At 56.9% G+C, this 22805-nt stretch overlaps 1 protein-coding gene and 1 long non-coding RNA gene across 10 annotated transcripts; one reads left to right on the forward strand and one right to left on the reverse strand.

Moving 5' to 3' along the window:
• Positions 1 to 1757: 1757 nt before the first annotated feature.
• On the forward strand, positions 1758 to 16064 carry LOC128048263 (uncharacterized). Of its 8 annotated transcripts, none has more exons than XR_008199377.1 (5): positions 1758 to 1855; positions 2060 to 2181; positions 2547 to 2678; positions 8417 to 8759; positions 12513 to 15030. It is a non-coding gene; the product is annotated as an uncharacterized LOC128048263 (long non-coding RNA). The 8 variants fall into 8 exon arrangements; XR_008199378.1 differs by having other exon boundaries at positions 1828 to 1960; XR_008199382.1 differs by lacking the exon at positions 1758 to 1855 and adding an exon at positions 15795 to 16064 and having other exon boundaries at positions 1973 to 2181; positions 12513 to 13378.
• ZBTB47 (zinc finger and BTB domain containing 47) lies at positions 3516 to 17986 on the reverse strand. Of its 2 annotated transcripts, none has more exons than XM_052640557.1 (6): positions 17864 to 17986; positions 11856 to 13406; positions 10070 to 10217; positions 8669 to 8784; positions 7908 to 8052; positions 3516 to 7721 (listed from the first exon to the last, which is right to left on the reverse strand). In XM_052640557.1, exons 1-6 carry the CDS (start codon positions 17864 to 17866, stop codon positions 7363 to 7365), a joined length of 2322 nt encoding a protein of 773 aa, XP_052496517.1. In that variant the 5' UTR covers positions 17867 to 17986; the 3' UTR covers positions 3516 to 7362. The 2 variants fall into 2 exon arrangements, with proteins under 2 accessions (XP_052496517.1, XP_052496523.1); XM_052640563.1 differs by lacking the exon at positions 17864 to 17986 and adding an exon at positions 15771 to 15891.
• Positions 17987 to 22805: the final 4819 nt, after the last annotated feature.

Genomic DNA, 22805 nt, shown 5'->3' on the forward strand with positions numbered 1-22805 from the left:
TGGACCCGGCCGGGTAAGGCGAGCTGCCTGGCCTCCCGCACATGACGCAGAGGGGACAGCTGGGCTGAGGCCCCCTCCCAGAGCAACCTTGACTCAGCCCCTGGGGTTCATGGGACTGGGGTAGGGTGTCTGGGTCCTCCCTGAAAGATGAGGGCCTCCCTGCCTCCTCTGTAAAGGAGCACAGTGAGGCCTTCACTGCTTTCCTTCATCTAGGTGATGCGCCTCAGGGAAGGGGATGACCCAAGCTCTGCCTCTCAGTCCAAGCAGGGAGAAGCCTTCAAATCCCTCTGCAAGGGTCTCCCTTCCTCCAGGCCTTGTGGGCCTTTCTGCCCAGCTGCCCCGATTCTCCTTGCAGTGTATCTCCCTCCACCCAGTCCTGGACACGGTGTGCTTAGGTTTCCCACTCAGTGAATTTGGGCCTGGGGAACCTGTTGCCTCAGCTTTAAAATGGGAAGACTTTTCTCCCCCAGCTCGGAGACCTTCCTTGGACTGTGCAAGAAAGCAAGAAGATGCTTGAATAAACAAGGCCCTGTGGGGCCTGAGAAGTCCAGATCACTCTGTTGCACCTCAGTTTCCCTTCCTGCACAGTGAAGAGATGGGTGAGTTCGATTTTTAAGGGCTTCAGTTCAGTTCTGCTGTGGTTCGAAAGCAGAATCCCACTGCTGTGTGATTCTGCGGTTTGGTGTCGGGGCAGAATCACACAGTACCACTCACTGTGGTTCTGTGTCCCTGCGAACACACAGGCACAGTGTTTCACATTGTAAGCTGTCAGACGTGCTAGATTCAGTTTTGTAGGTTCAACTATTTTAGGTGTTAAAACCCCCAGGGATCAAAAAACTAACAAACAAAAAGTTACACTCAGAGTTGAATATTCCAGAAAAGCTGTCTATGCTCAGTTCTTCGTCCATCCTAAGCTTGACCTGAGCCTGCCCAGCCTTGGGGCCCCTACGCCTGTCTAGCATCTGAGGAATCCGGGTAGAGGTCTGGGGCAGCCAGTCCCAATGCCCACCCTGCTCTGGACTCCTGACTGCCTCCCCCCGCTCCACAACATGCACACACACATCAGCCTCAGCCACCAAGATTAACTTGTTCCCAAAGTGCCAGAGGCTGCAGCTGTGGGTTAAATTTAGCCCCCAGGACACTGGTGTGAACTGTTATGGGGCATTCTCCCATCATTCCTGAGTCACTTGTTTATAACCTCAGGCTTGAGGGGCGGGGGGATTAGCCAGGGGGGCTTAGTCTGGGCCAGGACTGAGTCACCACCCCGTTTTGTGATCCCAGTGATGTCAATGCGTGTCCCTCCTGAGCAGTGCTTTCAACCATTGCTTGCTGACCCCTCTAGCAGGTCTCAGAGGGACACAGCACCTAGGTAGGATCACCTAGAAATAATCCTGTCTTCCGGGAAGGGCAAAGGCTCACCCAGGGGCCTCCAGCCCAGCCGTATACTGCAGAACATTTCCATTCAGCACCATCAGTGAGGAGACCAGGTTCTGAGAGGCTCAGCCATGTCACACAGCTGGCAAGTCACACAGCTGGCAAGTGGCTGATCCAGGATTCAAAGCAGATCTGCCCACCTCCAAAGACTTTGGGAATCCCTCCCTGCCTTGCTGATTCCAAAGAAAATGTCCGTTAATTGTCGTCTCACTTTCCAAAGACCAGGACAGAAGGTACTGGCTGAACAATTAACTTATATTTATCAGATGATTCAATGGCATATTTTTAGATTATGATGACTCCCATGGTGCTCACTTCCTACCAGGCATTCTACTAGAATGTTTATATGTGGCTCATCCATTCATCGAGAACCTACTGTGCACTATTCTAAATGTTGAGGATTCAGCAGTGAACACATCGAGTAAGAATTCCTGTCTTTTTGGAGCTTAACTTCAGCTGAGGGAGGGGGAACAGCAACAAGTAAATAGTTATACAGGGTGTCAGATGATAACTGCTGTGGTATCAGGTAGCTGGGAAGGGGGCATGGGAAGTGATGGGTGGCAGAGGTCACACTTTTAAATGGAATAGTCAGGATGGACTCACTGAGTGGACTATGCTTGAGCAGGTTTAAACCATGGAGGAGGAGGATTCCAACCAGGGGAACAGCTTGAGCTAAGGCCCTGAGGCAGGACCACACCTGTCCTGTTCCAAGAACAGCAAGGAAGCCAATGAGCAATGAACGAGGAGGTGAGTAGGAGATAAGGGCCAAGAGGTAAGAGGGGATGGTATCATGTATGACCAGTGTACAGATGGGTATTTTTGCCCTCTGTGAAATGGGGGACCGCTGTTTATTTTTAAATTATAATTATGGGGAATGTAAACATTTCCAGGGAGAGAGTAATATACTGATCTCTCATGTACTGAGCACCCTCTTTCAACACCTATCAAGTCATGAAGTCATGGCCAGTCCTATGTCATCCCTGCCCCTCTCATTCTGGTTTCACCCAAGGACATGCCCAGGGATCACATGTGGGAGGGAGAAAGCATGACTCCAGGGCTTGATGCTGATCAGAGGGAACTGTCACTTCATTTCATCCTTTTAAACTTTACAGCATTGGGCTCCTCAACAGAAATGCCAGCATCTAAAATTCTGAGGGAAGTCATTTCCGGCCTGAATTTTACACCCAGGGAGATACAGTCAAGTTCTTCAGAATGTCATTCCTGGAAGTGGTCCGGAGGAGAAGGTAAATGTTAGGGTTAGGAAAAAGGAGTCCACTAAGACATAAACCTTTTAGAAGTTAAAGATCTCTGCAGTGAACTCAAAAGGACATAGTCTCAGCAAAGAGGGACAGGGAATGACAGGCTGGGGGAGGCAGTTAGGCAGTTTCTCAAGTCTCCTTGTGGGAAGCTGGTTGCACTGTGTGTTCCTAGGGTTATCTTCCTGTACTGCTCCTTGGTTATGAGAGTGATGCAATGGATGGAACACTTGCTGTTTGCACATACTGGAAGGAAAGTTGCATTTATGACAAGGGGTTTGGGAATGTAGCAGTGATAAAACACCTAGAAACCAAAGTAAATTATGTTTAAAAGAGCCGAAAGTAAAAAGTTATGAGAAAGGAAATGGAATCATATTGTATTATATGGCTTGGTTGAGATCAGTGTCTACATAGTCATAATAATGTAGATACTAAGTATTAATCTAACCTCAAATAGTAACATAACCATGTTGGGAGGGAGGGGAATTGTGTATATATTGTTTGTGTGTGTGATGGGGGTGTTGAAGAAATACATCAATAGCCAATGCCTAAAACTGAAAATAGGAGGAAAGCAGTGTTGGAGGTGTGCTTTCCATGGGCAGGAAAACACCAAAAATATCAGCTGAATTGGAACTGCTCACTTATTGGGAGTTGGAAAGGAGGAGATGCAGGGAACTGCAGGTTTTTGTAAAAAAAAAAAAAAAAGTTCTAGAAATATTTGGCTTCTTCAACTATGTCCAAATAAAACTTTAATTAAAAAAATAGATATTTTGCTTAGAGGTTCTCTAGAAAACCATGCTGACATCGGACTCTTGCTCACAGCACGGTGGGGCTGCCAGGAAGAGGTGGTATGGAGGCAACGCACGGATGGACACGTAGCACAGGGGAAACAGGGAGGCCGAATCCCTGCAAGACACTGAGCAGGGAGCAGCCAGGCCTGCAGGCCTAGCAGCAAGTGGCACTTTCAGGGTGACTTGAGCAAGCCCCTGTTCCCCTCAGAGAAGTGGGGGTGTGTGGAAGGCAATGTCCTCATCCTGGGGACCTGAACCCCATCCCTGGCCAGTTAGTGAGCCACCCAGCAGCCTCTCTCCCAGCCCCTCCCAGTGTCTGAGACCCCTCAGATACCCTGGTATCTCATCTGAGACCCCTCTCTGGGCATCTGACACCAAGTGCTACATACATGGTGAGGGGCATTCATTCATTCACCACATGTCCCCACAGCCTAGAATTCTATCCCGCATGGAGCCCGGCTCCCCAGCAAAATAATGCTGAGGTCCACGGGGAGAGTTGCTTGCTCCCTCCTCGGAGGCCATGGTCTTCCGTCTGAGTTGTTCTCCTAGGCACAGACACCAAGCTCCTTCAGACCTCAGCCTCTGGCTCTGGAGGTTCCCCAGGAGCCCAGGCCATCCTCAGGCGAGGGAGACGGGACCTGGGGATGCGCCGGGCACAGGTGTCCATGTGGTCGTTGGCGGCTGTGCTGTCCTCCGTCTCTCTGCGGTCCGCGTCCTTTCAGCCCACGGTCAGGGCAGCATGTGTAAAGAAGAGGCTGGGCCAAGGGACAGTTGTACTGCCTTTATTCCCCTCCACTCTTCTCCTCACCCTCCTGCAGTCCCCCACACACTCTGGGGCTGTGGGATGACCACACAGTGCAGACATCAAGGGTCCACGTACCTGGGCACAGCCGTTTTGCCACTGAGTGCCACCCCCTCGACTGCCGAGGGGTGCCATGTGGGCCATGGCAGCAAACGTCAGGGTCAGAGGCTCAGGCTTTGCCCCCACTGCCCGCCACCCCGAGCCTGGATTGCTAGAACTGTGGTCATGGGGCTTGAATGGTCATCTCTCTGGCCACTCATCCCCAGCTGGCCCAAGCCCAGGGACTACAAGGGGAGCTGGCAAGGGGCAGGCCAGGTTCCAGACTCGAGGCTTGGCGAAGTGGGCTGAGAAGTCCAGCTGGACAGAGTGGCCCCCCTTGGCAGATCTGCAGTGGGAGGTAATCATCCCAAGCCCCTTCCCCATCACCAGCCCTGGGAAGTGGGTGTGATGGCCCAAGCCCCTCCCTCCAATATCCAGGTGCTTGTTAATTTGTTTTAAAAATTAAAAAGGAAATGTAAAAGCTGGTAAAACAAGAACCCCTATCCATACTGGCACGGCTGAGGTTCCATTATTGCTTCAGACCCTTGTGGTCTGGCCAGAAAGGAGCTCCCACCAACACTGGCCAAAGGGGAAGAGAGCATTTAGCACCAGGGACACAGGGCTCCTGTCCCCGCTAGGACGGGGGCCTCCCAGGAGAGGGGTTGGCCGTGCCCATCTAAGCTATTAATACCATGACCATCTGACCAGTGCCCAGCCTACTGTCTGGACCCCTCTCGTGCCCTGAGAAGGGAAGCATACAAGAGTAGGAGCCCCAAGTCCTGGGACAAGGTCTCGCCAGCAGCTCCCTACACCCATCTCCAGCCTTTGCTTGTGAAAGTCTGACTTCATGGATCAGAGGGCCAGCCTGGCCAGGGCCCCCTAGGCTCTCTAAGGCTGCAGTGACGGTAGCAGGTGACAGGGCCACCAGCTCTAACGGGAGATCCTGGTGTCAGCCACAGTGGGTGAGAAGCTCAAGGGAGTCCCAGCCTACAGCCCATTTGGGGAAATCAGACTTTTCTTAGGAAAATGTGGGCCAGCTCTGAAGAGCTGCCAGGCACTGGGACTGGAGGTTGGAAATAGCAAGGGAGAGGGGGAAGTGGGGGGGGGACCCTGAGGACGTCATGGAAGCCCAGAGATCAAGGGGTGCAGGAGAAGAAAAGAGCTACAGTAGAGCAGGAGCCTGAGGTGCAACCCTGACCCCGGAAGAGGCTAGAACCTTCAGCCTTGGGGTGGGGGAGCTGCAGTGCTGGGAACCAGACAGCGAGCTTTCCTCTCTGGAGGGGGTGCCCAGAGGACAGCAGAGGCATCTGAGGGTACGTACGTAGGCTCTGGCTTGCACTGTTCCTGCTACAGCCCCAAACTCAAACCCTCTAAGCCCAGAGAACAATCTGGGCTGTGTGGCTTGGATTCTAAATCCTCAAATCATTCGGGCTCCTTGGGCTTACCCACATCTGTACAGAATAAAGTGCTTCGTTTATTGATGATTAAAATGTCCCCAGCCCCCTGCCCCAGCGCCATGGACCTTACAAGGAGGTCTGAGGGGTCCCGACCCCCTCAGCCCTTGGGCTGATGGGGCCAGTCCCCCCTCCACCACCCGCTGGGCTCCGGCCTCTTCCCACTCCAGCCATGCTGGGAAGGTAGTGGTGTGGGGGTAGTCATGGGGGTTTAAGGTGCAAAGAGTATAACAAACAAAACTGTATAAACACAATAGGAAAGAGCTTAACTAGGAAATATGTAGCTTATGGAACCTTCCTCCCCCTTTTAAAGGCAGGAATCAAGACGTTAAATGACAACAAAAAAAGGATGTCCTATTAGTGCTGGCCTCGTGAGGGCAAGCATTGGGCACAGGCTGGGGCTCTCCCAGAGCCCGCGACCCTGACCCCCCGGGCCTGATCATGCAGGCTCCTTGTGCCATCCATGAGCACAGAGGCCCAGGAGGGACAAGGGTGCTGGATGCCAGCCAGGGGCGGGTTGTGACCAGGCCTAGGGAGTGGAGGAGGCTTGCTCTGCCTTCAGGGAGCAGACGGACACAGACACACACATCTCTAGTGTGGGAGATGCAGCTGGGGCAGCTGGTGAGGGATGGGGTGCTCTGTGAACAGCTGCCCTGGCCTCCGCCCCACTGATAGCACCTTGAAACCTCAGAACATTGGCCCAAGCCTCCTCCTTAGGGGCCTGCCCCTGGGGTCCACCCATCTGCAGGGGCTCCTAGGCAGCAGGCCCTGGGAGCTGGTGCTGTGGGAGCCAGCCCGTCTGTCCACCCAGGGCCTGGCCCACAACACCCTGAGGCCCAGCAGCTTCTGGGGACATCTTCTCCAGGACCCAGGGCCCTCGGTGCAGCTTAGTGCAGGTCGGGGATCCCTGTGCCTGCCGCAGGGTTGTGAATGGGGAAAGCAAATGTCTGGGGTCCAGCCCCTGCCCGCCCCACACCCCCCTGACCCTCCCTATGCAGAGCTGCAGTCTTCGCGCCTCGCCACAGCCTCCTGGCACGCTCCCAGGGCATCCAGGCTCAAGCCCCTGCCTGGATATCTGCAGCCCTCACACTGGGTCCATGCCTCCTCCAAAGGGGGATGGCACCCCAACTTCTCCCCAAACCCTCCAGGATATGAGGCGCAAGTTAGGGGGCCCAGGAGAGGCGCGGATAAGTGGCTGAAGGTGATCTGGGCTGGGCCACCCTCCTCCCTCTGGCATAGGCCTCAGCAGAGTGACCAGTCACACCTGCTCCCTGGGCCCCTGTCCCCCCTACCTGCCGCCTCCAGCGCCCCCCTCACCTGGAGGGGGATACTGCCAATGGTTTCCTCTCTTTTCTTTATCCTTCACTTCCCAAAAAACAAACAACAAAAAAAGTAAAGGCTTCAAGAAGTCACTGAAAGGGGGCACTTGGTAGCGAGGTGTCCTCAGCCAGCTCTGGGGGCTGCCAGCCTGCACACCCCCCAGGGTCAGGGGCCTCGGGGCGAGGCCGGTGTCCAGCCAACTCCGGAGGTGTCACTGCCCCCAAGGAGGAGGGGAGGGTCCTGGGCCCCTTGCAGCAGGCAGGCAGTTAGTTGTTGGTGCTCAGCCTCCCGCTGCCCGGGCTGGAGGCTGTGGGGAAGAGTGGCGGCGGGGGCGGCAGGTGCGGCGGGGGTGGCAGGGTCTGTGGCAGCCCGGGCAGCAGGGGCAGCGCCTGGGGCGGGGCGGGGGACAGGCCCGGGGCCGCGGGGGCGCCGTCGCTGGCCATGGGGTGGCTGACACGGAAGCACTTCTCCTTGTGCGCCTTGAGCATGTTGGAGAAACGGAAGCGCTGGCCGCACACGTCGCAGGGGTAGGGCTTCTCGCCCGTGTGCGTGCGCCGGTGCCGCTTCATGTTGGGCCGGCTGGTGAAGCTCTTGCCGCAGATTTCGCAGATGTACGGCTTCTCTCCTGCAGGGTGGGTGGGGATGGGCCTAGGAGAGTTGCTGGGGGGCCACCATGCCCCCCACCCCCAACCTGTGAGCCAGCCTCCCTCACCCGACCTTGGGAGTCAGGGAGGCCAGGGCTTAGCGTCAGAAAAGGGCAGAGAAGGATGCCCGCTACGGCGCGGAGGCCATCACCGTTGGACATGGGTACCTGTGTGGGTCTTCATGTGCTCATCAAAGTACTGCTTCATGTTGAAGTCTTTGCCACACCACTGGCACATGAACTGCTTGTGGCCGATGTGGATGCTCATGTGTGACCGCAGCTGGTACTTGTACTGGAAGCGCTCATTGCAGTTCTGAGGGCAGGGTGGGGTGGGGGCAAGACCCAGGGCAGAGCAGGGGAATAACCTTCAGGGAGGGAAGTGCTGGTCTCCAGCTCACAGGTCCGTGGAAGGACTCACAGCGGGAGGGACTCCTGGGCAAGGAGGGGTGGATGCCAAGGCCGGCTGAGGTGCTTCTGGGGTGGGGCAGCGCACGGGGCACAGGTAGAGAGGCCCAGGCAGGAATGGGGCTCAGCAAGTGGGAAAAGGCCCCAGAGTGGAGGGAGCCCTTGTGCTTAAGACTCTCCATCCTTCCTTCTTGTCCAAAGGCCTCCCTCAGCCCCACCTGCAACTCTATCTCTGATCTCTGCCTAAGATGTGTCTTTCTCCACCTCTCCAGAAAGCCTGTCCTGCGGTTCCAACCCACGCAGACTTCCCACCCTGAACGTGCAGCACTGAGATAGGGAGAGGAAGCAGGGGTATGTGGTAGGGGGGTTGTAGGTGGGCAACCAGGGAAGGATACAAACAACAGGAGGGCCCCCTCTCTTTCTGCTCCCTATACTCCAGTCCCCCCACCCCCTGGTTTTTAAGCTGCTGTTGCCCCTGATCCCTGCCCTGTTCAGGGTGGTCCCTGGGGAGGAAGTGGACTCACCTCGCATCTGAACGGCTTCTCCCCGGAGTGCTGCAGGGAGTGCACCTTGAGAGACATGCTGCGTTTGAAGGACTTCCCACAGGTCTCGCAGGTGAAGGGCATGTCCTTGGTGTGGGCTACGGGGCAGGCACCATGGCCATGACATCTTGGGGGGGACCCATCTGGCTTCTCCCAGGGGACCCCTGCTGGACCACCCGCCACACTGAGCCTTGAACCCACCTTCTGGGGCACCATCTACCCTGGGACCTGCCCCGTGGCCTCTGTCCCCCAGGCAAGGTCCTTCCCCATCCCTCCCTGTCCCTCCCCCCCACACCCCCTGCTAGGTCTGTCTGCTCAGACAAGCACAGAGGCCTTCATGGTTCTTTAGCCTCGGCTCAAATCCTGGCCCAGCCGCTGGTTCCCTGCATGGCTGCTGTGAGCCTCAGTGAGTCTCAGCATCCTCTTCTATAAAAACAGGAAGAGTGGTCCTGGCTCTCCAAGGTGGCTGGGCTTTACAGAGGATGGCACCTGTAAAGGCCTCAGCCTTGGGTCCCCTGCCATCCAGAAGGAGTTATCTGCACTCCCCGCCAAAACGAACTCCAAGGAAGATGTGGGAGGAAGCAATTGGAGACAGGGAGGGCCCCCCTCACAGTTCAGAGCTGGGGAATCCAAGCCCAGGAAGGACCACCAATCCTGGGTTACCTAGCATGCTCCTGGTTGATACCTACACCCCAGGTTCCCAGCTCCCAGTCAGTTCATATTGGAAGCCTCCAGAACTGTCTGGTAGAGAAAGAGCATCAGGCCTGGCCAGGGCTCACTCTCTCCCTGGCTAGGGAGTGGGGAGAGCTCCATCCCCCAAGTGGGCAAAGAAAGGAGGGCAACCCAGACACCAGACTCAGCCAGGCCCACCTAGAGGGGAGGGACACCCATGCCCAAGGTAGCGAAGTGGCCCAAGACACACTTGTGTCCAAGTATGACCCCTGGGAGGAGGGTTGCATTCAGAGAAGTCTGAAGCTCTGTCAGGGGCACAGCTGTCCTCAGACTGAGACAGGGGCTGTGTCGGCCCACACAGCAAGCACTCTGTGTAATTTAGCAGAAGGTGCTCTGGTGGACCCAGCCCCGTGTTGGGATGGCAGCCTGGCTAGCAGTGTGCTAGCTGGATTCTGGTCTCCACCTGCCCTCCTGTCATGAGCCCTTGTGCCATGTGCAACCTGCCCAACCGTACATGGCAGCCCTGGCCCCAGACTAGCCCTCCCCTCTCCCCGGTCCCACTGCCCCATCCACTGTCCCCGCCCCACCTCCCAGCTACTTGGCGCCTTCTCATCCCTTTATATTGTCCCTGGATGTGAAAGACTTCCTAGCACACCCAACAGCTGGCCCAGCTTGGACCTTGGGCTCATTCCACCACAGGCCTAGACTTACCAACCATATGCTTGCGCACGTGAGCCATGGTGTAGAACTTCTTCTCACAAATTTCACAGGAGAACTTCTTTTCTGCATAGCCATGCACAATTTTATTGTGCTCGTGGAGGGACCAGAGCTTCTTAAAAGCTTTGCCACATGTCACGCACTGTGGAATGAGAAGACTTTAGGCCCTAGGTCAGGACCATGTGACCTAGGACAAGTCACTGCCTCTCTCTAGGCCTCAGTTTCCTCACCTGAACTGTGCTCGAGAGAGAGGTCTTGATGGCCAAGGACCAGCTACGTTTGATATTCTGAGAGTCAGGGGTGGTAAATCCCTAAATATTCTTACCCACCTGCCCACCCGCCCAGGGCTGCAGCCTGGGGCCCTCCCTCCTCATCCTGACCTCACTAGGGTCATGGGCCACCTCTTCCATGAAGTCCCTCCTCTGCTCATTTCAACAAAACATCTTTCTACAGAGGGGAGACACATAACTGGCTGAAGGGCCACAGTGGGTAAGGAGGCTACAGTTCAAGGGGGAGCCCCTCGGATAACAGGTCCTGGCAAAGCTGAGACACTATCTCTGCTGCCTTCCCTACTGGGACCCATACCTTGACACCATGGAGATCCCCAAGGGAACAGGTTCCAAAGGGATGGGGGACTGCAGGAGGTGCAAGGGCCTCTTGGACACGAGATGGTAGTGGGAACCCTGGGGACCACACTCCCCCTCCTCCTCATCTCCTGGGCCCTTAACCCTGCAGTAGGCCAGGGCTTAGGCAGAAATTGGGTCAGGGTACCCAGGGCAGAAGAAGTACAAGCGTCTTTCCCTTTCAGGAAAGAAGCTCAGGGGTGTGCATGTAGCGAGTCACAGGGCAGCCCAGCAGGCAGGCAAGTGGGAGCATGTGCCTGAGGGTGGGGCAGGAATCCAGGTAACCCTCAGGTAACACTTTCTCCAATTAGCAATTAGTTCAGGCAATTAGCATCGCCTACCTACTGCCCCTCAACCTCACTCTCAGCCAGAAAAGGCAAAAAATCACTTGGCTGGCCTTGTGCTGTCTTCACCCTGAAAGGCCAGGCTGGCCCAGATGCAGGCTGGCTCAAGGCTTGGCAGTCAGCCCAGCTCCCCTGTTTGGCCCCGGCAGCCTTCCTGTTGGGCCCCCTGCACTTCCCGAACTGCTCATCCAGTCCCTCTTCCCCATGCCCAGGCCAGCTGGTACCTCCAAAGAGCTAAATGCAGGATGCAGGGGTTTCCTCCCGTCTGGCTGCCCCTTGCTCCACTCAGCCCTTGCAGTAAGTGGAAAATGGCGCCCCCTTCCGGGCAAACCCCTCCTCCCCTCTGTGCTTTGCTGCACTGCTCAATCTACCAAACTATATACCTGGGGGCCCTGCTGGCCTTGCAGCAGTCCAAAGATTTACAAAAACACTGACTCATCCCTCCTCAGAGCTGGCTGTCCCCCAGCCTCACATGCTCAGACAACTCTCTTCTGAGTCCCTGCTCCCCTCTGCCTCTCTGGCAAGGGTACTGTTTGTTCCAATCCTTTCTGCACATCTCTGCTCTTGCGGAAGCCCAGCTCTATCTGCCTCCTCCAGGAAGCTCTCCCTGATGTCATCCCCTGAGCTCTCACCACCCTGGGCTCACCCTTGGGCCGTGGCTGGTCCCACTGTCCCCGGGGTGGGGTTGGGGGATGGGGGCTGAGCCTGCTCTCTGCAGACTGTGCAGACAACGCGGGCAGCAGGAACCCAGGGCCCAGTTCCGGCCTGGCTCAGCCTGGATGCCTGCCCCCTGCAGGCCCCTTGGAGGCCCACCTGGATGTTGCGTTCGCAGTCCGTCTGCCGGTGCAGCAGCAGCTCGCTCTCTAGCAGGAAGCGCTTGCCGCACTGGTCGCAGATCTGCATGCGGCTGTGGGTCACGTTCATGTGCTTCTCCATGTACCAACGGTTGTTGAAAACGCGCGGGCACTTCTGGCACGGATGGTGCTGTTTTTCCTCCAGCTTCACCTTGGCCCCCAGCCCATCGGCCGCCTGTGGCCCTCGGGAGCCAGGAGCGGCAGCCACTCCTGCAGGTGGCTTTGGCCGCTTCCCGCCCCGCCGCCCGGCCTCCTCTGGCTCAGGGGGGCCACGGCGCTGGGCGGACCTCGTGGCCATGCGACTGTGGGCAGGGGGCTCTGCCCGGCTGCTGCGGCGCCCCAACCCCCCCTGCCTGCCCCCTGCCTCCCCGTCCTCCTCATCTTCCTCCTCCTCTGAGCTCTCCTGATCCTGCTCGCTGTGCCCCTCCTCTTCCTCCTCCTCTTCCTCCTGTTGCTCGCTGTGCCCTTCCTCCTCCTCATCCTCCTCATCCTCCCCCTGACTGCCGCCCTCCTCCTCCTCCTCCTCTGCTCCACTGCCTCCTCCCTCCTCTTCCTCCTCCTCCTCCTCTTCCTCCTCCTCCTCCTCATCCTCCTCCTCTTCCGAATGTCTCTGCAGCCCGTCCTCCCGGCCCAGCACCATGGTGGCCGGGCCGGTGGCAGCGCCTGGCTTGCCCTCGGGCCCTGTGGACACGTGCAGTGTCTGGTTGTTGAGGTTCACCTCCACGATGATCTGGGACTGCTCCCGCCGACTGTAGGTGCCGGAACCCCCGAGCTCTTCCTCCAGCTCCTCCCCACCCTCCAGCTTGCACAAGCTGGCCGGGGGCCCGCCAGCCTCTTCAACGCCACCCTCTTTCTCCTCCTTGAAGAAGGGCTGAGCCGGCCCGAGGGCAGCAGGCACCGTGCCACCCGTGGCCCCAGCCCCGTCCTCGACGCGCACAGAGTAGGGGTCGGGGCCCTCTCGGGCGTAGATCTTGGGCAGGCCCGGGGCGTCAGCCTCCTGCTTGATGTCGCAGTAGTAGGTTGGCGCAGCTGGGGTGCAGCCAGCAGCCGGCTGGGCGAGGGTCACGGCGCCGGGGCCCGGGGGGCCGAGGGAGCGGGCATCTAGCAGCTCCTGGCAGGACGCGGCGATGTCGGCCATCTGCAGCAGTGAGGCAGCACTCAGCACTTCGTGGACGTTGGCTGCGTTGACCAGCAGCTTGGACGTGTAGATGAAGTTGAGGATCTGCTGCAGGCCGCCAGGTGCCAGCGCCTCCAGGGACAGCTCCACGCGCTGCAGCTGCTTGTTCTGGGTGAAGAGCGAGTGGAAGAACTGGCTGTAGGCGGCCAGCACGCCCTTGTGGGCCGGGAAGACGCTGCGCTGTGGCACCAGCACCAAGTCCACGTCGCACAGGTCAGGCTGGAAGAGGCGCTGCTCGTTCAGGCGGCCCATCAAGCAAGCGAAGTGCAGCGCCACGTCCTCCACCAGCGAGAACTCGGCCGCCGGTGAGTCCGTTGTCTTCTCAACCAGCAACTGCGGGGCCGAGGGCACAGGTCAGGTCGAGGCCAGCCAGGAGGTGCCCCCCACCCCCCATCACTCTTGGTTCCCTGTGACAGAGAAGGTGCCGAAACTCAAGCAAAGACGATGGGGAACCAGGATTCAAGGCCGAGTCAGCTGTCCCTCAGAGCTTAAACTCCTGAGGCTGCGTATCAGCTCCTGGGTCACTGGCTGACTTTTCTGGGCCTCCAGCTGTTCCACTGTGAAATGGGAGCAGTCATCCCGGGAAGGGAAGCGGAAAAGGAGGAAAGGGGAAGGAAAAGGTTCGAGGGGGACCAACCATGCAGGTGGGCCAGGAACCTAGGGGTTTCCTGGGATGCAGGACTTCTGATACTAAAACCAGGGCTGTCCCCAGCAAAAACGAGGACTGGGTTGTCTCCCCAGAGGCATCATTTCAGTATTTCTGGTCCCCATGGATTCTCTCCCTGACACTCACTCACAGATAAAACCAATCCTGCCCAGCCCCAGACACTTTAGGAACAAAAGTCACAGTCACTCTCCTGGAGGTACAGTGGCCAGAGAGAGTGCAGTGAGCTAGGTGACTTCTGTTCCTCAGGTGTTTGGGGTTGGGCAGGATTGGTTTTATCTGTAAGTGAGTGTCAGGGAGAGAATCCACAGGGCCTGGAAATACTGAAAGGATGCCTGAGACGACCCAGTCCTGGTTTGCCAGGAGCCAGCACCGGAGATCCCACCTATGACAAGGTCATGTGGAAGAGATCTGATAAGCAACGCTTCAGGCCTCGAGGGACCCCCCCCACCGGACCAGCTCGAGCATCTACCCCAAAACCAGAATCTGTCTTACTGTTTTGTGCCTTTCACCAACTCTCCTGACATTAACAGGGGGCTATTCCCGACCACCTTTCTCTGGAGAAAATCAACTTAGGGCTCTAACTAATAAATCTCCTGGACATGAGAGGAATATTTCAAATCAAACCCCCTCTGTTAGCATTCCAGCTTGCTTGGCAGGTTTATCCAGACTCCTGCAGCTACGCATGTGATTATTCACAGCCTCCCAGCTGTGAGAGGCACGGGAAGCCTAAAACATAGAGCCTTTCAAAGAGTTAAAAACTATTAGAGTAGTGCTGGTGTAAGATTTCATTATTGGGCCAATGCTTGTTGCTAAGTTCCCATATCTCTTATCCACTGTGCACCTGGGAGTGCATTAGTTAACATAGTTGGAATGTAAGAAAAACAAGTGTAGCCTTGAAATTAACCACATCAGACTTTTGAGCTAATTGGTTTTTTCTTGTAACTCAGTGCACCTTTGCTCCGTGAGAAATGTAACTCTGTTTAGCATTTTCTGAGGCTGATATAGATTAGAAATATAAAGAAAAAACACTTTGAGGGAAAATAAGTTTTCTGGTTGAGCAGCCTTTATCGAAAGAGGGTCATAAAATGGCCACAGGCCTCCAAGGCCAGAAGATAATGTACACAACATCATTTGTGGGAAAGGTATGCAGAAAAAATGCTGGCTTCAATAAGGGCAAAACTGCTGGAGTGTTTGGGCTGACTCTGTATGACCTTGCATCTTTCATTTCCCTCTATGTACAAGTTAAGGTATAAAAGTCCCTTTTGAAAATAAAGTTATGGGCCTCGCTCACCGAAGAAGCTTGGTCTCCCCTTGTCTTTCTTTCTTTCTCTCCTCTATTCCTCTCTCATTCATTCATTCATTCGCCAATGCCGTTTCTCCTGAGGGTTCCCCTGGATCCTGTGGGGGCTGGACCCCAGCACTGGTTTGCTGGGGACAGCCCTGGTTTTAGCATCAAAAGTCCTGCATCCCAAGGCCTGTACCAAACCCTTTCCCTCTAGGGCCCCCAGACCCCAGGTCAGGTGTGGTCCAGGCCCAGAGGTTCCCAGATGATGTCATCTTGGTGGAGCCTGAAGGAGGCCTTTGAATCTGATTGGTCAGATTATTAGATCCTTGGGCCACTTTCAGTATCTGTGAATTGCCTGGAGCAAGGGCTGGCTTAATTCTTGCTCCCACCACAGCGGCTTCCCCAAAAGGTGAGCAGCACAGACAGGCAGGCTGCCCAGTTCCTTGCATGGATCCAGCGCACAGCAGATATTCAGTTAACATCTATCAAAGACCTGCCTGGTTCTGGCCCGCCTCAGGCCCTGTCCACTAAGTCAGAGCCTCCTACATTTGAGGGTACCTTATTGCACTGCAAAGCCATCAGCTCTCCTACCCTATGCATCTCTCTGGAAGCCTTGGGATGAAACCCCAGTCCCATTCGTCCACAGCCTACCCCTCCCCTTTATGTCAGTCCTTTCAGTCACTTGAATGAGAGGACCTGCCCTGGGCCTCACCCTTCACACCCAGTAGCCCAGGGCAGCACCCACCTCATGCTCTCTTTTTTTTTTCAGCAGCTGCAGCTTGCAGGCTCTAGCAGTTGTGGCACACAGGCCTGGCTACCCCGCAGCACGTAGGATCTTCCTGGACCAGGGACTGAACCCATGTTCCCTGTATTGGCAAGCAGATTCCCAACCACTGGACCAGCAGGGAAGTCCACCACCATCTCTCTTGAGTTCCTCCCCAACACCTCCTTTACTCCAGCCAAGAAGCCACTTGTTTGTTCCTCTGTCTCAGGCTCCTAGCCCATCTAGGTCTAGCCAATCTAACAGGAATAAGGTGCCAACCCCCTTTCATCTCCATCCTCTGACTCATTCTAATTCATCTTCTGGGACCAAACTTTATGACACAGATGGGCTCAGAGTGGGAGGGTCTCACAGTCAACAGAAGCAGAGTCCCTGGACTCTCAGCCCTGCTGAGGCCACCCAATCTGTGTTGGACTGGATACTAGTCCACATGGAAGTATTTCTTGGCCTTTAATGACTCAAAAAGCTGTGCTTCCCCAGACCCCACCAGCACCTCTGGCAACCTATACCCTCCTCCCTAGAGCGGCTGCCACCTGCAAGTCAGCGAGGGGTCAGGATGCAATTTGGTTGTAACAGAAGTTCCTCAGGGCCTCCAAGGGCCAGAGAGTGGTGGGGAAGTAGCTTGGATAAGGACTTGTCAATGTCAGACCTGTTGTGGGGTACCCATCCCAGGTCCACTGCTCCTTCACAGAATGCCCTCCAGTGCCTATCTGCCATGGGTCAAGGGCAGTGCCTAACATTTTCTGTGTGCACATCTGGTCCCAGGATCCAGTGAAGACTCCTCTGGCCTCAGCAAGGGAGGAAAGGTTAGCCTGGGGGGTAGTGTTGCCCCAGAGACTCCATTTCTGAGGCAATACCCCCAGGCAAGGCTGCACCATCCATGGCCCTTGAGGGGCCCAAGGATCTTACAACCAGGAGCCCTGACTGGACTTTCTTGACCAGGCACACAGATGCTGCCTGAGTCCTTATGTGGCAGCCCCTCAGTGGGGTATGGCTACCCCCCCCCAACCCCCCGTGGCCTGCTACCTCCCACACAGGGCCCACCAGCTGTGTCTGCCTCTCCAGCCAGATGTGCCAGTTTCCTGAAGCTGTAGATGCCCCTCCCCATCTGGCTGTGCCGGCTGCAGTCACACACCCCAACCCAAGTCCAGGCCAGCTGGGCTAAGACACAAGACCAGAGGAGTGGTCAGGGACTTGTGTTGCCAGGGCATTTCATGCCCTCAAACCCTCCCCCACAAGCCAGGCTGGTGGGGGCAGGCCAGGTGCCAGGGACACCTGCGGAGGCTGCTCACCACCGGCAGAGCCTTCTACTCCTGAGAGGTACCCTGCCTCACCATCACAAAACCACCAGCTAGCTCCCTACCCTGCTCCAGCATCTCCCTGGAGGCCCCAGGATGAAACCTGGGTGTCCATCTGCACCCCCTACTCCCACGTCAATTCTTCCGTCCCCAGAAAGCAGTGGGTGGACCCAGAATGAGCACAGGGGGCACAGGCTCATGACCTACAGCCTCCTCCTTTTAGGGAGAGAGTATCTGTGCCAGCCTCCTCTCAACTCAGGCCACTCGTCCTTCCCAAGAAACAGGCCCAGAGAGGGTGGGGGACGGGTCCAAGGTCACACAGGAGTTTGGACCAGAGCTGCAGTCATCCTCCCCCCATCCCGCTTGGCCCAGGAGCCCCGAATCCCCTGGCAGGGCGGCTCCAGCGCCCACGTGGCCCAAGGCCCAGGCGGGAATCCGACCTCCTCCCTCCCCCCATCACCCAGTCCGAGGGCGGCGCCGTCCCCGGCCCAGAGAAGCGCCCCCCTCCGCCCGTGCCTAGCAGGACCTCAGCCTCTCGCGCCCCGGCCCCAACCCCAGGAATTTAACCCCTTCCCAGCCCAGGGCCGCGTCAGAGCTCCGCATTCCCAGCCCGCAGGGACCCAGAGAAGGGGTAGGGAAGAGCCGGCGAGGGCTAAGATCCCTCACACCCCTCCACGCCGAGACGACCGGCTGTTCGCTCGAGAGGGCAGAGCGGGCAGGTGGGCGGATAAGTGGGGGGACAGGCAGGGCCTTGCGTACCATGGTGCCGTGGCGCTGGGGGCTCACAGGGCCCCGCGGGATCGCGCTGCCCCCGGCGGCCAGGCCCGGGCCGCTCCATGTAGCGCCGCGCTGGGGGCCGCCCCCGCGCAGGGCCCCGCGACCATGGCCCCCGGGGGCGCGGCCGGGCGGGCGGAGGCGCAGGGCCGCGGCGAGTGCAGCCGCCGAGCAGCTGCGGCCCCAGAGCCTCAGGCGCGGCGGGCGGGGGGCGCGGGGCGCCGATTGGAGCCCGCGCGTCAGCTGGGGCCGCCGTCTGGACGCTTAAAGGGCCAGGCCGCCCTGCGCGCCGGCGGGGGCGCGGACACGCGTGGTACGCGCCGTCTGGGTGCAGCCAGCCTCGCCTCGGGCCGCCGCGGACTCCGGCCAGGCCCCGCCGCTCCCATCCTAGAAGATGGTCCCTGGACTCACTCTCTCGCACCGAGCCCCCTTTCCGCCGGGAAGTTCATCCCGGAGTCTAACCTGGGAGCCCTCCAGCTGCGCCACCGAGGTGGGGTCATAGGAGGAGGAGGCACCGAAATGGGGAAGCTGGGCGCTCCCGCGCCCACCAACCAGTTACAGAAAAGGCTTACACCTGCTCCCCTGAGCGACCTCACACTGAGGGACTGAACCCTGTGTATCCTCGCTGGGTCACCATCCCCACCCTCTGACCTGGGCTGCTCTGACCTGAGAGTGAGTCTGGGACCTCAACTGAGCTGACCCCCCACCCCGATCCCAGGGCAGCTCAGGGTTTATGTTATTCGTCTCCAGAACTTGCTTCTTGTCAATCCATACTGACCTGGTGGCTGCCTCTGGCTGCACAGGGACGCCCAGGGCAGGAGATGGGAGAATGAGAACCACAGGGGCATTGATCAAATCCTTTCATGTGACAGACCCAGAGCTGGGAGAAGTCAAGACTAGAAGAGTGAGGGCCAGAGGCCCAGGTTCCACTGTGTCCCCCAGCCGTATAGCTTGATGGCTGCTGAGAGGCCTTCCTGCTGTTTCTGCTGGGGAGATGCAGCCAGGCCTGCGGAATGCTGCTCTGGCAGGGATGCCAGTGGGGGGCTGGGGGCGGTTGTGCTGGCAAGAGGCTGCAAAGAAACACTGCCAGGCCAAGCAGACAGCAGAGTGGGGACCACAGGGTGGTGGGCCTCGCAGAGCCTAGGTGGTAGTTGGGCCATCATTGTGGAGAGGGGGCCTCTGTGGGCCTCTATGTCATCATTCAGATGCTTCTGTTCCCCTACTCCAAGCTGATGGCTGCCCCATGTTTGGTCACTTTCACATTGCCCACATCTGGGCAGTACCACACTGTATCCCCCACCCTCTTCACTCACACATGCACTTGTGCTTACACACCCACCCATGCCTGGCTGTAGCAGTGTCCCCTGAGTATGCCACCTTGCTCATGAAGGGGCAGGGCCTCTGGGGCCAGTTCAGAGTAACTTGGTTCTGGGTGCCAGAAAAGGAAATGGAGTAGAAGCCAAGATCCCAGGCAGGCGCCATCCCGTAGTCTGATGTCTGTCCTGTGAAACTGCAACGGCCTCCCGTGAGGCCAGGATTTAGGCCCTTAAGACAAGGCCATTCCAGGGTCAGGGAGAAAACATCTCATGGGCAAAAACGGGGGTGACCAAAGAGTGCCAAGAGAAAGAGGAAGAAACCACATAGCTGGATGGAGGGTGAGATGAGACCTTGGTGGACAAAAGAGACGGCAAGAGAAGAAGGGGCACAGATGGGGGCTCATGCCCCCAGTGATGACCACACAAGATGCTCTGCATCTCTGTGGCTGTGGTGGGTGAGTTGACTCAGCTCCCAAAGGCCTCAAACTGAGGCCAGGCCAGAGCAGCCTGCATGTCTGACCAGCCCATCTGCTTCTTCCACCATCCCAACCCACTTCCTCATCTGACTCTGTGGCTCCCTTGCACGGGCCTGAGAGGTAGTAAGAGAGGAACTGTGTACCCATTGATTGGCTAACGACAGTGAAGGCAGAGCAGGACAGATTCCACAGTCAGATACCAGCGTGAGGAGCCAAGGAAAGATGAGGCTGGAGCAGCCTGCCCCACAAACTGGGAGGAGCCTGGCAGACGGCTGCAAGGGACACTCTTGGGCCCATTTCCCAGCCAAGGTTTGGCAGGGGTTGTGGCCAGCGTGACCAAGGTAGGGCTGCTGGCCCTTTTGGAATTGGCCTTGGTTGCAATAGTCAAGCCAAAGAAGGGGCTGGAGGTTGGGTGAGAAAGGAAGGAATAGGGGGCTCAGTCTTCCTGAAGACCTCAGCTGTTCCCCTTTCTTCTCTGGCCTACAGCCCATCTACTGGGGGAACCCCAGGACAAGCCAGTTCTGGGAGAGGCTACTGGCACTTGGGTCACATGAGACATGGCAGGAAGGCACTGTCCGAAGAGCTGTCTGGTGGGCTCATGTGGGGCTGCCTCGGAGCTGAGGACTGAAAGTTGAGTAACACTAGAGCAAAAGGAGAGGGAGGGTACTCCCCTGCACATGCCCCAAGGGAGGATACAGTTAAACATCTGCAGGGAACCAGAGGTGATTTGATGTAGCAGAATCCAGATTCTTGTCCTGTAGGAGTAGCCAGATGGAGATAGGCAGAACTGTTCCCTTGGCCTTGAAAAGGACCATGCCACAGGATCTTCCCCTCAGGGTTGGTCAAGGCAGGCTTTCTGGAGGGTCCAAGGTGGGACGAGTTATTGGGGAGGGGGATCCCAGGCCAGAATCACATGCCACGGGGGCAAGTCAGGAGTTTGTGGAGACCAGGGCAGGGCTGGATGATCCTCAGACACTTGGGACTGGGTGCTGGCAAGGTCAGCAAAGCCACACCCCTGCTTCTAGAGGCCAGCTCGGCGTTTTTTTTTCCCCCACAACTTCCCTAAGCTTCTAGCCCCGAACTTCTCTCCCGTGTTGGAGGAGGAACAGACCCAAAACGTGCTGGGGCAGCACTTGGCGTGTGTATGCACACAACAGGGTTTAGCCTCCCTAGGCGGGGCGTGGAGCTGCGTTAACTGCAATGGGGGAGTAGAGTGGGCAGTGACAGAAAACAGAAAGGGACGTTGCAGCACGGGGCTGGAGGGGTGGCAGGGAAGTTCAACTTACCCACTAGGTGTGGACCCAGGGCTCTGTAGGTTGAGGGAGCAGAGATCCCTGGGTGAGGGGTTGGAGGGGAGTGGATCGCTCCTGTTCAGAGCGCAGCACTAATAGGCTACAGCTGTAGGTGGTAGGGCCTAATTCAAACCAGCAGGTTGCCCAGTTCCCTCCAGCAGCATAAACGTCATGGCCTAGGCATTTAAGGCCTCCCTAGCAGCTTCCAGGATCCTCTCCACCCTGCTGGTTCAAGGGGCCATGGGCCTCTCCCTAGTGACTGAGCCTGGCCCTCCTCATACTCTCCACCTGGAGGCAAGCATAGGAACTAGTGTCCCTGAACCACTTCAACGTGTGCTTACTTCTAAGCATTTAATCCTCACCACTCCTAAAATGGAGAAGTTATATTAATAACTATAAAGGTCAAACAATTTACCCAGTTACCCACCAAGAAGTATCAGAGTGAAACTTGAACCCAAGCAGTCTGGCTCAGACCCCAAACCCTTAAGGGCTGTGCCACAGAATAGTTGCTCACAGAGATCCTTCACTCCTCCAAAATAAAATCAGATTGGGCCAGAGACATTGAGACCAGTGGGATCCTTCTCTGGGAATCTAGCCTGGTGGCAGAGATTTTAGTTGCAGGAGGCCCTGGTGACCGGAGACTGGGGACATGCCAGCCCAGAGTCCTATCCCCTGTGGGCTCTCTGGGAGGCTGATTCATCTCCAGGATGGTCCAGAAAGGGGTGCACCCTCTTTCTGGGTGTGAGCTGAGAGACCAGCAGTCTAAGGACTATTAGCCTCACATTACAGACGAGTGTCAGGCCTCCAGATGCAGAATGCAAGCGTCTGTGCTGAGTGCTCAGGTCACTTTTTTTTTAAACCCCAATGTCCTCAGATCTCCAGGCTGGCTGAAGAGACACAACCCTCCCCCAGCTAGTCTGGGTCCTGCAGACTGTGAAACTCAGCTCAGTCTGTAGAGCTTGAGTTCGATAGCTATAGAAGGTGAATGTTGGGGCCTGGGGTCTCCAAGAGGCAGAAGTGCTTGACCCCAAGCTTGGCATAGACCCACTGCAGTCCTTCTGATTCATAGGGAGTAAAGGAGGCAGGCGCAATGGAGTACTCTGCCCTTACCTTCTACTGAAATCATTCAAGAAAACAGTCCGGTAGAGCCTCCTGCTCCTTTGCGTGTTGCCCAGGTAGGCCCTCCTTGCCTCACGTTCCTCAGGTACTGGCTGAAGCTGCCCAGGGTCTGTCTACGAGCTGCCATCTTCCAGGGAACCAGCTCCTCCCCCCAACCTTTACAGCATCAAAGGACTGCTGTGCAGGAGTCCTCTTGGCATTCTGCCCAGTCCATTCTTCACAAGTTCCTCATGGGATTTAGGCGCTCACCTCTCTGAGCAGCGGCAGAGTGGATTCCCTCTCCTAAAGACCAGCCATCTGAGCCCAGTCTCTTCCCCCATGAGCCATGGCTTCTGGGCCCCCTCACCTGGCTACACAGTTTGTGTCACTCATTCTGCACTGGTGGAACCTCCTTTCTCTTCCAGTGATGCCTGGCCAGTATTCATGGTCAGTTGTGAGGCACATTTATTTCCCTTGAATCCTCTTGCTAGCTAATTCAGAACAGTCAAAAGTCCTTGACACATTTCCTCCCAATACTGCCCAGCCGATCAAGATGCTATCAGAACATCAGTAAAGATCATGGTGCTTTCTAAAAAATAAACGACCCTAAAGGAACCTCATTTGGGGATTTCCCTACAGCAAACTGACTCTACAATTTTCTTTAAATTTTAAGGCAACACATCCAGATTTGACTGTTTTCAGGAACTACCTGACTTGGTGGTTTACTGTTAACTCAACTTTGGAA

The sequence above is a fragment of the Budorcas taxicolor genome, chromosome 1 (genome assembly GCF_023091745.1).
Source record: "Budorcas taxicolor isolate Tak-1 chromosome 1, Takin1.1, whole genome shotgun sequence".
Lineage (NCBI taxonomy): Eukaryota > Metazoa > Chordata > Mammalia > Artiodactyla > Bovidae > Budorcas > Budorcas taxicolor.